The 14703-nt window shown below is 44.2% G+C and overlaps 1 protein-coding gene across 4 annotated transcripts in view; it reads left to right on the forward strand.

Moving 5' to 3' along the window:
* epha4b (eph receptor A4b) overlaps positions 1-13221 on the forward strand; it is a 73594-nt gene extending 60373 nt beyond the window's left edge. For 3 of the 4 annotated variants that reach the window (XM_044021950.1, XM_044021976.1, XM_044021959.1), the window contains 6 exons: positions 5578-5639; positions 8135-8344; positions 10103-10252; positions 11213-11406; positions 12454-12594; positions 13064-13221. In XM_044021950.1, the coding sequence (XP_043877885.1) occupies positions 5578-5639; positions 8135-8344; positions 10103-10252; positions 11213-11406; positions 12454-12594; positions 13064-13163 (857 nt within the window). In that variant the 3' untranslated portion in view covers positions 13164-13221. The remainder of the gene's footprint in view (positions 1-5577; positions 5640-8134; positions 8345-10102; positions 10253-11212; positions 11407-12453; positions 12595-13063) is intronic. The other variant, XM_044021967.1, reaches the window with a different exon arrangement.
* The last annotated feature ends 1482 nt before the right edge of the window (positions 13222-14703 follow it).

Genomic DNA, 14703 nt, shown 5'->3' on the forward strand with positions numbered 1-14703 from the left:
ACACACACACACACACACACACATGATCCTGCTCTCATGTTATATCTCATACTCCAGTGTCTCTCAGTCAGTGTCCATCTCCTCTTTTCTCCCTCCAGTGCTCACTCTCTTTCTCTCTCACACACTAAATCTAAAGCTCAGAGTCAACTAAACACACAAACTTCACAACTTTCTGCTGCTTTTGCTCAGATCGCTCGGCTGTTTGAATGATCCCTGCCCCCGCGACACCGAGGCCGTTTGTTTTATAGATCTAAACAAAGGAAAATAAGGAAAAAACATCTGTTTCGCGTCGTCGTTCAGTATCGATTGTCGAGCGTCGTGACACCATGGTTTCATTTAACCAGATAAAAACCCCATGGAGATCAAGACCTCTTTCACAAGGGTGACCTGGCCAGGAAAGGCAAACGGCAGCAGAAATATAAAGTTAACATACGAGAGAAACTAGGATGATGGTTTAAGGCAGACTATCCATAGGCTGTGTTCTAATAGCGAGTCAAACTGTGAACGTGCTCATGAACAGGTATCACATACGGACGGCAGGCGAGCGAGTAGCGTTAATGTGGACACGCAACCTTTTCACACACCAAATGTGTTTACTCATCAGCTGGTTACCCCCACCCACACACACACACACACACACACACACACACACACACGGGAACCACTGCTCTGCTGCTCAGGTCTGACATGTCGTTAAGCAGGTGTTTGTCAGACGACTACAGACGGAGGCAGGGGGAAGAATGAGGCCGCTCGTACGGAGAAATACAATTGTAAATATGCAGGCAGACAAATAAACATCTGCTCTTTTCTCCCTCTCACACACACACACACACAAACACCTATATCTTGAGACCATCACACTGGTGCTCAGTGGCACTTAGGCCAACGACAAAAGAGCAAATGCATATGCATCGGCTTTTATCATGAATATTAATAATTCATAAAGTTAATTGGATGTGTTTTTCAGCCTCATGAATATTCAGTAGAACACACAATAAAAATTAGACCCCTCGTCATTTCTTATTCATTTTCCTCACCCTGTCATCTGCTCTCTCTCTCATTCTCTTAATTATGCGCGGCGTTTAATAACTGTGACCTTTGTTTAGCACGAGTGCGGCGGTTTGTAAATGTATGGCGGCGACAAATGTGTTTGTTTTATTCCGACAAGCGGGCACGCGAGTGTGGCACTCGCATGTCTTTTTCAGCGGCCGACACTTGTTGTGATTCGAAGTGTAATCACCCAGAGGCAGCAGCGCAGGCTCTTTCCGCTTCCACTTCACGTGAATACGAAAACGCGCGCGCCTGGGTCTCCTCTTTACGCGCATCTCCTCGTGTCTCTCTTCTCACCTGTCGTCACGGCACATTGAGAAGCTGATCGAGCTCCTCAGAAACAAATCTCACTAGCGGAGCCGTCATTTCACAGGTCACAGCCCAGGGTGCGTATGTGCGAGTGAGGGGGTGAGAGTTGAGATGGGTCAATAATTCCTTCAGGCTCTTTTTTTTCCCTCCAGCACAGCTGGTCCCTTCACACAAGCCTCCTTCTAATCAGGCCGACTGACCCCGACTGCTCTGGGCTCAGGTGCTGGATTGGTTTGCGAAAGTGTGAGCAGTAGTAGAATCAGCAGTAGGACAATTTGGAGAGGCATCAGCAGTCGGCGAAATAGCAGAAACAACAAATGACCAGCAGCAGTGGCGACAGTAGTGGATGTGTTTTGGCTCATGAGTAGTCCATAGCCCAAGGAGATTAAGTTGACATTTATAAAAGTGGGACAACTTGTCTTAAGAAGAACTGGAACAGTAAAGGCAAACACACCAAGATACTAAAAATTCAATCTGAAGTTTCAACTCTAAGATGTTGTTGTTTTCATGTTATTTAAACAGTTCATCAGACAAATCCCCTTATCTAAAGCAGAGAAATGCTATTGGACACTCTTGTTCATGATGTGACTAAAAGTGACAGTCACTATTGTAGCAGTGACAGCATTTTTGAAGCTTCCTGCTACCGTCCCGTTTCATTGGTTTATCTTTGTGTATTTACGTGTTTGCTCGCTTCTGTACAGCGTTAGGCTCCAGATTTCAAATGCCTGAAATGCCTGTCTGAACGCGGATGATTTTTATTTAAAAACGACCATTTTCAAATGAATGTCTAATGGTGTGCATGTAGCCTGTGGCTTGAGCTTGTGTGTGTGTGTGTGTGTGTGTGTGTGTGCTGTTTAAAAGCTCGTAAGCCCTCATCCCCTGCCGTGTGCCACTCTAATAACCTCCTCCGCTGTCTGTCACCTGATTGTTGCTATTGTTATGCTAATTAAAGCACTGCATATGAAAAAAAAAAGAGAGGGGGGGGGTGGAACTATAGATCTTTCTTGTCGCCGTATTTCTTGACACATCGGACGGGTGCAGCAGCAGATCGGTCCCCGCTTTCCTCCAACCCTCCCTCTTCCCTTGTTCCATCTCCTTATCATCCCTTCATCGCCCGCATCCCTCATTGTATCCATCCGTCCTTTATGTGTTTTACAATCGCTGCAACAATCGGCTCATTTAGGAGACCCTTAATTACCGCGCGCCATCTCATCGGCCCACATGGCACCCCATTCAACACACACACACACACACTGTATAGCTGACTTTAAGTGATGTTCTTACTTTGAATGTGTATGCAGGACCTGAGACAAATGAGCAAGAGGTGGAACAGGAGGGGAAGTACAGGCAAAAGGTGAAGATGTAGGGGAAAAGGGGGGCGATGGATGAGATAGGATCCAAGTGTGAGGAAATGAGAGGAGATGGGTGTTGAGAACAAATCACGGCGAGAAGGCGAAGATGTGCAAAAAGATTTGAGGGGGGAAAAAAAAGGGGGGGCAGACAGATGAGGCGGGAGACAGCGAAAAGACAACCGTGAGGAAATGAGAGGAGAAGAGAAAGCCTGGGGTGGGGGGGTGGCGTTGGAGGGATACGGTTATTGAGTTTCTGTCTCTCTGTTTCTCCACACCCCGGCATCCTTGCATGGTGCTTCCCAGAACAGAGATCTGCCCTGTGTTAAAAGCATTGTATCATTCGGTTCAGACCCTTAACATTAATCAATACGGCAGTTATTTCATTTTCTCGTTTGTACCTTGGGCCGCCTCATTCAATAATGTGGTAATGTGGCCCACTGCCGCACACACGGGCAGCCACTCCATGGAACCGTCCAGCGTGTATTCAGATTGTATCACTTCACCTTCACACCGACACACAACAAAACAGCCCCTCATAATGTCAGATTCTAAGAGTATTGTCACTACCACTGTCATGAGCGCACACACACACACACGCGCGCACACACGCACACACACACACACAGATATGAGGCCGAAACGATCCGAGCTTCATCCCGGATAAAACAGACACAACACTTTTTCGCCTCCGCTTAATGAAGAGCTGCAAATACAAGCAAACTCCTTGCTGATCCATTCCATAACACACTCCACCTGGCAGAACATCAATACCCAATCTGCACACACGGGCACGCACTGCGAGAGGTGGTTTTAGCGGCTGAATTTTTTTGTTTTGTTTTTTTTTTTTCCTTCCTGAAAGCGATGATAGGCAATACGTTGCAATGAATGTGAATGTGATTAGTTAATTATGTGCTTTCAGGGGGAAATGGAGGAGCGCTTGTGAATGTTTGGTGCAGAGGAGATTCACGATGAGCTGAAGAGGCTTTCTCCTGTCAGTGTGTGTGTGTGTGTGTGTGTGTGTGTAAAGTGTAGGTAATGTCTGATGAAGTGGTAAGAAATGCTTTGCTGTGTTTCTGACAAAAAAAAAAAAAGAGGCGTGTGTGTGTGATTGCACGTGGTGTGTTTTATTGGTAACATCTAACAGTGTGGGTGTGAAGGTAATATTCTCCTGCCTCGGTGACATGTGATGCACATGCACTATGTCAAACATGTAATTGGTTTTCAGAGGTAGTTTTTTTTTTTTTTACAGCTCTTTTCCATTTCATGGCTGTCTTCTCTGTAGAATTTGACATTTATGCCTGTCTGTTCTGCTCTGTTCTGTTCTGGATACACACAGAATAACACACTCAGTGTTCATGCGGTGAACAATCCAAGGCACAATTAAGCACACACACACACACACACACTTATCTCCTTAGTGGAAAAAGAGCTGTAAAGAGTCAGAACTTCATGTCTAAATCACTCCCATCCACTGTTGTTGACAAACAACACACAGAAACACATACATGTGCCCCGCCCCCCTCCCCATCCTCTCATCAGAGGTGAAATCGAGCAGTTATCATTGTGAAGTCCATCCCTACTTGCCATGCCCTGAAACCTGTCTCTCCCTCTCTGTCACACACACACACACACACACACACACAGACTGATACACCACACACAACACAGGCCCCTTGTGGAGATAAATGTGACCGGCAGTCCTCACCCCCAGCAGAAGAAAATCCAATTCTCTTTCACTTTTATCCCTGAGACTAATGTTACTGTCATAGAAGACACCACCACCAGAGACCAGCCAAACTGTGTGTGTGTGTGTGTGTGTGTGTGTGTGTTGCAGTGAGATAGTGAATTCATTTAAGGTGATGTATTGCTGTCTTTACCTACAATTTCACTGTAGGCCTTGGTGTTGTTTCCATGACAGGCTTTTGACCTTTTCTCATCTTCTCTTTTCTAACTTTTTTTCCCCTCTTCCTTATCTTTTAACCATATTTGCTTCTTTTTTTTTTTTATAAAAAAAAAAGAAAATTATAATCACTACACATTCTTTTATAAATATCTTCCTTCCACTCCTTTCTGATATTTAACTCTGAGGTATTTCAATCAATTTTTGCAATACATGAAGAGAGTTTGAACCAAAGGCAGATGGATTGTCTCTCTCCTCCACTTGTGTGTGCCGCCTTTATCTCTCCCCCAAGTTCTGTCCCGGCATCTCCAAGGTCTGATTGGGGAAATGTGACCTATTCATCACAAAGAAGTGACATAGTCTGCGTGTTTACAACCACCAAGCGACCAAACGCACACCCACAACTGCACACAGCGCGTTTATTGGGATGGCTAAACTGCAGTGGTGGGGTACCTCGGGAAAACTCCTGTTTTGTGGGGTGTGTAAGATTGCAGGTACTTTGTTAATCATTTGTAAGGCCCACCAGATGCCATGCCGTGGACCAAAGTGCATGGACCTGTCAGTCAACCGCCCCTCCATCGAGCCCATGAGTCGTGCAGGTGCACAGCGATCCGACCACAACCCCCTTTCCCGTTGGGGCTGATTAGTATTCATGAGATCTCGGGAGGCCCCTTGTACACACACACACACACACACGCAGGCACCCACCCGCACACACATATTCTAGTGGATTGGTCCATTCTAATTATCTCCTGGCATTTATGGAGAGGGCTGATTAGAAGCTGTCAGTGTGACTGATGACGACACGCCATGTAATCCCCCAGAGAAAGACAGAGAGACGGAAAGGAGGGCCGGTCACAGCTGTGGACGCCACCACTTCTCTGGCCTCGTCTCGTAGTTTGAGTCTTTCTTCCTCTTAATTACGTTTCAACTCACAGCTGCCTCGTCGTGTGTGCTGTCTTTTAGGTAAGCCGGTGATGATCATCACAGAGTTCATGGAAAATGGATCCCTGGACACTTTCCTCAAGGTGAGTCGCAGCTCACATCACTCACACCTGCCCCAAGTTCAGGGCAGCAAATCCTCCAAAGGTCCACGTGTAAAGTGTTTGGGCTGTGAGGTGTCGGATACTGTTGAACTCAATCTGTGGAGAATTCTATCTGCAAAGCTTTAGAGTGCGCCAGTGTTTAACTCCAAGTGCTTTGAGTCATATTTTTCATGTATTCATCAAATAAAGAGGGTATACGATACATTTTAATGATGGGAAGCCTTTAGTGCTTAACAGATAAAGTGTGTGCAGCATATCTTCATTCGTTTGTACCGTAAAAAGCAGTAGACTAATTGTGTTTTATGGAAATATGCCATCAGTAAACACACGTGCACTAGTCTTTTCTTCTCATGTGCAGCCTCCATTACAACATGTTTGACTGCTGCTCTATTAAATACACTGTGTCCACGTCCCCGAGCACAAAACAGCAGCAGACTGCTGACAAACGCATAATAAAGCAAATAAAGGGTATTGCTTCGTGTGCAATATACGCTCCGTTCGAGGCATACGAGCATAAACCGCTCCACTCAAATGCAATTCAACACCACCAGTCACACGATGAACAGGCAAGGACGCGTCAAAATGAGATTTGAAATATATCAACGCCGTCATGACAGACCAGAGAAATGCTCCCAGCAGAGAGGTTATTGTATGAAAGAGAATAATTACAATAAATGTTTAAAAGAGCAAGCGATGGAGCAGTTTTGAAATGTATACGCTTACGAAAATGATGGTTATTACCGAATCTCAGCTAAAAAGATTTTAAGAAAATCAAATAAACACAAGTGTTAGAACATTCAGTATGCTATGGCACACATTTAAAACATTTATTTTCTCATATTGGACAAAACGGAAACTTAAGTCGTGATGATGATAGTGATATGAATGGGCCTTCATTTGAGGGGAGATGCAACAAAAACAAAAGCATATCAATAATGTCAAATATGTGATGCATGATCCTGTTCGCACACAATATGAAGCAGACGTGACTGACACTTTTGCATACACTAATACCAATAGATTGTTCCCATCCTTGTGTGTGTGTGTGTGTGTCTCCCTGATTCATATTCACAGTTGCTTGTCAGCCGCTAAAATCACTGCAGTGCTCTAAAGCCATTAAAGCCTGCGATCATAGGCCCGTCGTTAAACAGACACCAATCCCATCAGTGGCACTGAAAGCAGACCAAATGAAGTTTGACAGCATAAAAAAAATAAGAAGCAGGTCTTAAGCAGGTCTTAAAATACATACACGGGTATTTACATGTTGTGTATTAAAGTGTATATTATAATGAGGGTCATAGAGAGGGTTCCGCAGTGGCTGAATACAATTATCGTATCACTTTTATGGGTTTTACAGCTCATCCGTGCTCCTGGCATCCATATGTCTTTAATTATCCCGACCATTTATCAAGCAGCTCTCGCTCAGAAATAACAATCTGCCTCCCCTTGTCTCCTCATCAATGTCTGCCTTTTTCTCTTTAAATCTTTAAATCCCCCTTTATCAGTTCTGAGGCACAGATTTGGTTGACGTCCCCGAAAACAGGACTGATTTTGACCTTTTCCTGTTTGTCTCCACCTCCACGTCCAACCCCCGTGTCTTGCATTTGTCTGTTCTCCGTCTTTCCCTGCCCTGCCCACCCTTCCTCCTCCTTCCTGGCAAAGGCACTGTGGTGGGCAGATTGATAGAGGAAGTCTGTAGGTTTGTTAGACAGTCCAATCAATCAGCATCTCACAAAACCACCGGCTAATTAACTTACTCCACAGCTGCTGAGGGAGAGACGGCAAAAGAGCGATAGAGGACGGGGGACGCAGGGGGTGCACAGATGCAGAGGGATGAAGCGAGACAGATAGATGGATAGATAGAGACTGTATCAAAGTAATACGGAGTCCTCTCTGTCTGAGACAGAGATTGAGGAGAGAGATAGAGAAGGATGGAAAGAACAAAGAGACGGAGGGAAGACAGAAGGATGATATAACGGAGAGAAGGTGACTGATAACATGGACAGCTTTTTAACGGGGACTGTTGGCCCAGAGCAGAAATAATTGACAGAGGAAGGTGAGCTGGACTGCCATCGATCAACAGGATCTTCTCTCTGCCAAAGAGCGCTCACATCTGAAATCCCGTGAGCTCTTCTTTGGCACGTGGTCAGTGTCAGAGTCAGAAAGTTTTGTCTGTTCCGTCATATCCAATTCTCTACACGTTGTTTTAGTTTGGATTTTTTCCCCCCCCTTTTGTTTTGTTTTTGTTATCCTCAATTGATCCATGAAAGGAAACCATTTATCTTTTGCTCGCCACCCCCAGAGAGAGGTTAAAGTGCAGAGTTAGCAGGGGCTGGAAGGGATCCAGAGTAGGCCTGAACTGTCACTGAGGTTGCTGCAGGGGCCCCCAACACTTATCACAGTGCCACCCATGCTGCAGCACCATGTCAGCGTTTACTCTGCGCACTCTGCATTAATTCATCTTTCTCCTTGTCCAGAAACATGACGGCCAGTTCACGGTGATCCAGCTGGTCGGCATGCTGCGTGGCATCGCCTCGGGCATGAAGTACCTGTCAGACATGAGCTACGTTCACAGAGACCTGGCCGCTCGCAACATTCTGGTCAACAGCAACCTGGTGTGTAAGGTGTCCGACTTTGGCCTGAGTCGGGTTCTGGAGGACGACCCAGAGGCCGCCTACACGACAAGGGTGAGACACGCTTTCACATGCTCCTTCTGTCATTAAAGAAATATTGTTTCTGATCACAGTTCATTCCCCTCTACATTACTGAAGGTTTTTTTATTCATTACACACAGATTTCTTATTCACGTTTTACTTTTTCAAGCACAGGCTGCACCAGGGACTACATTTACAATGTTTATGATATTGGTATTTTTATAACATCAAACGTGTTAAAAAAGAAACTTGACAGCTGGCAGGTCCAGTTGATCGTCACACAGGGTCATCTCGACTGTAATCAGTCTTACCTCACAAGCCTAACAACATCTTTCATCCGCCTTACTGTACATCATCAACGCAATGAGGTGTACATTTCAATAAAAACTAAATAAAAAAAAAAATATACACATGAATGAACAGCGGCAGCGTAATATATTGTGATAAATGACGGGACTTTCTATTTACCTTAAACATATACAGGAACAGTCTCTTCACCACATGGTCAATCAAAATAAAAGCAAAGTAAGACTCGTTTAGAGATTTATGTCAGTCAGTTTGCCAAGTTTTAATTGTCAAAGATGTGAGTTATTTGTCGCACTCTTTGTTACTCCCGTCTGTGGATCATGTTTCTGTAATTACTCGCTAAATTTATAAGGCGTTTTTTTTTTTTTTTTGTAATATCTTTCTGCCTATATACAGCATGTTGGAGGGAGAGCAGCCTTTGATAACATCACATCCTCTCACAGCACTCTGAGAGAATGAAGAAACTCAAACATCAGTGACTTTAACCACGGCAGAGTAACTCATCTAGAATGCCCACAAGGAGATGGCATTATTCATATTCATAGGAAGCGTTGGGGATGTTATTTTTAATATGGCATTAGCATTGCCCTGGGAGGAGTGTATCAGCCGCTGACTGCTCTATTGCAATCACACACACATCCCGACTGATGTCAGGAAACTGAGATGAAGAGCTGCAGGCATGGAGGGCGGAGGGAGAGGGAGAGGCCAGGGAGGAGATGAAGAAGAGACAGGGAGAGAGGAGTGGATATCAAATAAGACTGAGATCTAGGGAGACAGGGAGGGAGAGAATAAGGGAAGACGGCATAAGGATCCAGTGAGAGCAGTTAAGAGCAAAAAAGGAGATTGTGTAGGGGTGAAAAAGGGGGCGGTGGAAACAAAAGTACAGTGCTGAGTGACTTGGCAACTTTGTCTTTTATTTGACTTTGACCAAACAGAGATGGGTAATGCTCGGTGGCAGCTGCCGCATTTTAAAAGAGCCGAGCCCTATAGAGGTATGGTCTGTGTGCAGAGAGAGAGAGAGAGGGAGAAGAGGAGGGAAGGGCTATCTGGCTGCCTATTGTGTGTGTGTGTGTGTATACAGTGGGTATTATGAAATCCTTTTGATCTGTGCATCAACAATAAAGGCAGAAGCAGCGAGGAGGAAGGAAAGGACAATGATGGCAGAAGACAGTCAAGTGCAAGAATAAAGACGGAGGCAAAAGTCATCTTCTGATGTGGGCATATTACTGAAGAGTGCTGTTGTCAAGCCAGTGTATAATCTCACCCCTGCTGTTATTGATGGCACCAGGCCACTTGGCAGGCGCCGTCTTACATTTTGCTTTGTCAGATCTGCCCTTGATTTACTGCAACACTTAGTGTGACACACACCAATAAAACAACCTTCAAATATTTACACTATTTAGACAGGAAATGTATAACATTTAGTTCGAGGCGACACCGCCGCGATGCCAATAAGTTGCTGACGGTGATGCGAACCATTCGCAGGGAGGGAAGATCCCCATCAGATGGACGGCGCCAGAGGCCATAGCGTACAGGAAGTTCACGTCAGCCAGCGATGTGTGGAGTTACGGCATCGTCATGTGGGAGGTGATTTCGTATGGAGAGAGACCCTACTGGGAGATGTCCAACCAGGATGTGAGTTCCAAACACACGCCTCATGTCTCACTTACAGTGTGAATTACATCATGTTCCAAGCTGGGTTGTTCTTTATATAACTTTACTATGTGAAGTTCCTTGAGACGAGGGCGGGACCATTAATTGCTCTGAAATCGAAAAGCGCAAGTCGAAGCAACGTAATTAGCACATTGCAAAGGCTGCGACTGGATTGTTTCGATTGTTCCATGTTCCCTGCAAATTAAAAATAATTATGTCACACGTTTATTTATATCTTCGACATTGCAGTCGAGCTCCAGTGTGTAGAATCCAGGAACAGAATATTTGAATATTTCAAAGTTTTCACCCATGGAATCTTGAGGGATTCCGCTGGTTGCAATAGGCACCTTTTCACAACTAGACACTAGAGAGTGTCCCATAGACCCTTTCATTGTATACAAGCCTAGCGAGTATGTGTGCAGTTTGGGGTCAGAAAACACCACAACAGGTAAGCTAATAGCATGTATGTCAATGGTCCTGCACCGAATAATTCTGATTATATTCTTTCGTTGCTGATTAAGGACCACGAACAATAACTAAATAAATTAGTACTAGCTGACGGCAATAGTCTGCCTGACCCAGCTTCCATAAATGATTGGGTAGATGATATTAGCAACCCACCCTACTGCAGTAGCATCACCCCAGTCTTCTCTTTTTAATGTTTGGAGCCACAGACGATGTCTATTTTTTTTTTTAAAGGGATGTGATCCTGTATGGATGCTGAAGAACTTGCTGGTTCTATTTTCACAGCCAACTACGCTACAAGTAGGCCTCTTATGTGTTGGACTGTTGCACAAGTCAATGGTACGAGTGCGCGCGCACATTTCTGTGACGTAGCTCTCGAAAGGGTCTACAGATCGCGCCGCCCTACTTCAGTCTACAGTGTGCACAGTGAATGTGAACTGACCGACGGAAACTTCGTATCTGCCTCTGTCCCCGTAGGTGATCAAAGCAATAGATGAAGGCTACCGTCTTCCCGCTCCGATGGACTGTCCTGTGGTGTTGCACCAGCTCATGTTGGACTGCTGGGAGAAGGGACGTAGCGACAGGCCAAAGTTTGGACAGATTGTCACAATCCTGGACAAGCTCATCAGAAACCCAGCCAGCCTGAGAGAGCTGGCCAACAGCTCAGCATGGTCAGTGGGAGAAAGTGTTTCAATTAAAACTGTGAATTTAACCTTTTCAGACATCTAACCTAGAGATAATTTGAATAGATTGTAGAGTGGACACAATCACTGCCTTAAGTCTATTATTTAATTGTACTGTCAATCTTGAAAAAGGTACAAAGAAAAAAAAAAGTATCTTCTCTTTTTTCAGTGAGATATAAAGATATAAATATAGGTTTGAGGTCTGCCTAATATGGCACTTTTCCCACTATGCAGCTCTAGCATGACTCAGCTCAACTGTGAGTGGGTGTGGCTCAACTCTCAGTGGGACACGCGACACAGGAATCAAATCGAACAATGCTGAACTCTAGATCAGTTAAAAATACTTTTTTAAAAGATCCAGAAAAGGGGTAATCTCCAACCTTTAGCAAAGAAATCTCTCTAAAATCTCTATATTTAGAACGGCTTCATGGAAAAGCTCCATAATTTAGTTTGCAACGTTCACTTTGGACATCCAGCCTTCCCAGCTGTATTACGCATAATACACAAGAGTCATTATTTCCACATTGAAATTTCATATGCCAAGCATTTGGCCAATGATCTAAGAAAGACCAGCAGACTACAGTGTGCAAGATTTTGGTTGCTTCCAGAAGAAATACAGGACACGCTAAAACATCAACAAGGGTGTGCTCTTTGCACACATTCCATCAACAACATGCCCAGAAAGCAGAGTCTTAAAAAAACACATAATCAATGTAAAGGCTTAAAGCAAAAACAGCAGAATATGTAAATGCAATTCAATTAGTCCCATATATGCATGTTTCAGCATGAAAATGAATAAACACAGGCATAATTCATAACAATTCATAATAATAGGAAGTCTTTCATGCTGCAGAATTGAAACTATTCTTTCTAAATCTAGATCCAGCACCATAAATGAGCATTAACTGGCTCCTGACAGTCTTTTAAACTATCATGAACACGCTTACAGCTGTCACTTACGGTTTCCTGCTTCAAGAACATGTCAATTGCCAACAGGATGAAATGTCACTGAGTTGAGTGTGCTTCATATTCCAGTAGGGAGGATCTGTCCACCCCAGAGTTCAGTGTGACCTCAGTGGATGAGTGGTTGGAGGCCATCAAGATGGGCCAGTATAAGGAGAACTTTTCCAGTGCTGGATATGTCAGTTTGGATTCAATCCTCTACATCAGTGTCAGGTACAGGAGCTAATCTCTCACCGTTGTTAAATAGAAACTAAATTTTGCTAAATTCCGCTCGAGTATGATTTTAAATTAAAGCTGCAGTGTGTCACGTTTGAACATAAACAAATCAAACCACTGTCTCGTGAGTCCACAAAATGCACATCAGTCTCTACGTGAAAGGTTTGCAGCTTAAAAAAAACGCTCCCTGCATCCACCCGCCCCTGCACTGCTGGTGTATACGGGACAGATACTCCCTCAGTGAGGATTGACAGTATTAATGGACAAAGCCTGTTTTCAGGTGAAGGACACAGCATGTAAATAATGTGATATTGTTTCTGTCCATAAAGACCAAACAGAGGCAGAACAGAAAGATCCAATCACCAAAATGCATGCACTGCAGCTTCAAATATGTGAACTGACATAAGAATCTCATCTTATCGCCATAAAATTCAACGTTTTTTTCTCCTTTCTGTCTTCCTCTTAGTGAACTGACCAAGATGGAAGTGACTCTGGCTGGTCACCAGAAGAAGATTTTGTCCAGTGTGCAGAGTTTGCAAACCCAGGGGACACACGTCCAAGTATAACAGTGTGCACATAAACACAGTGAGCCAAAATGGATGCACCTCTGAGGCGTTCACCCCACCACCCTGCAAAATGGAGTTGAAATGGATAATCTCTGCTTGGGGCGTCCATTGATTTTACGGCACACTGGGACGGAGACAACATTGACGCTTGACTCCTTCACCTTCTCGCAACCGTCTCGCAGTTTCACCCGCTCCCTCCCCTCCCCCACCCCCTCCTCCCCCTTCCTTGGGCACGACCAGCTTTAGCACTCAAGAGTCCCAGCGACACAACAACCACCATTACGCAGCGACTGGGAGACACACCATGTCAAACGTCCCAGGTCATTTTACATCATATCAGCTCGATAAAAGAAGAGGAACAAAAACAAATTTAACGTTTCAAAAAAAAAAATGACGGAAAAAAAGAACAAAAAAAAAGAAAAAAGATTATAATACCATCACTGTCTGTGAGGTGTACATTTGGTTTCTACTGTCATTCTTTTGAGTTTCCACCTTGAAGAGGTAAAAAGGGTCAGAAGATATGTATATGTGTAGATATATGTTTATATGGGCTGTGTATCCCACACTTCTAGAAATGGACCTAACGTTTGTATTGGTGGTGAGGTTTATATCACTCAACCTTAATATGAGTTATTACCTGGTACTTTTAAGGCCCTTTTTCCATTGCTCGAATGAGATGAATGTGTGAGGGAATGGGAAAACTGGACCTTCATGAAAGATGGAAGTATGACTTGTTCACATAGCGTATTTGACCAGGAAAAGGGCTTCCCTGGCAACCGCTTTCAGACACACTTCCACAGCAACTACACCCAGGGCACTTTTTCCTCACGTGTCTGCACTTATGAAGTAACTTAGTGCAACGTAACAGCTTAGGGTGGAGATAGCACAGAGATATTTTTTACTCTTCCAGAACTGTCTATTCCAATCAACATTGTCTGTTCCGTGGTTACAGTCTCATGTTGTTGGGGATATTTCAGCAGCCCAAGAGTTTGCCTTCCTATGATTCAGGTGTGTTGATGAAGAAATGTATTGTGTTCTGTGGGGAGCAAAGGAGATACAAAGGTTATGATAGAGATGACGCTGTTAAGAAAGTCTAACTTGTTTTTTTGCCCAGTGTTGTGCCATGTAGAGTTTAGTAACACTGAAATGTTCATCTGGGCAACATACCAACACATAGACTGTACATAAAAATGCACATAGTCTTTCACTTCCAAAACTAACTCCCGCTCTGAAGCCTCAACAATCACAATTTGACTCGCACCATGACGGTTTCGGCAACCAAAAGATCCGACGTCATCACCATTCGGGATGACACCAGCTGTCAATTACACTGGTGTCCATGTGCCGTTCTTTATCATCTGTTTTCCTCTCAGTGGGGACGTAATTTATAAAATTGACATTATGCTAATGAGACCACTAACTCCTCAGGAAAAGGTTTATTGATGTTAGAAATCAAGTGAGAAGTGGGGTTATTTTCCCATAGACTTCCATTGAAACAAAGATCAATTTGCAACCAGTGGAGACGCCCCTTGGTGGCTTT

Source organism: Solea senegalensis, linkage group LG1 (assembly GCF_019176455.1).
Source record: "Solea senegalensis isolate Sse05_10M linkage group LG1, IFAPA_SoseM_1, whole genome shotgun sequence".
Taxonomy (NCBI): domain Eukaryota; kingdom Metazoa; phylum Chordata; class Actinopteri; order Pleuronectiformes; family Soleidae; genus Solea; species Solea senegalensis.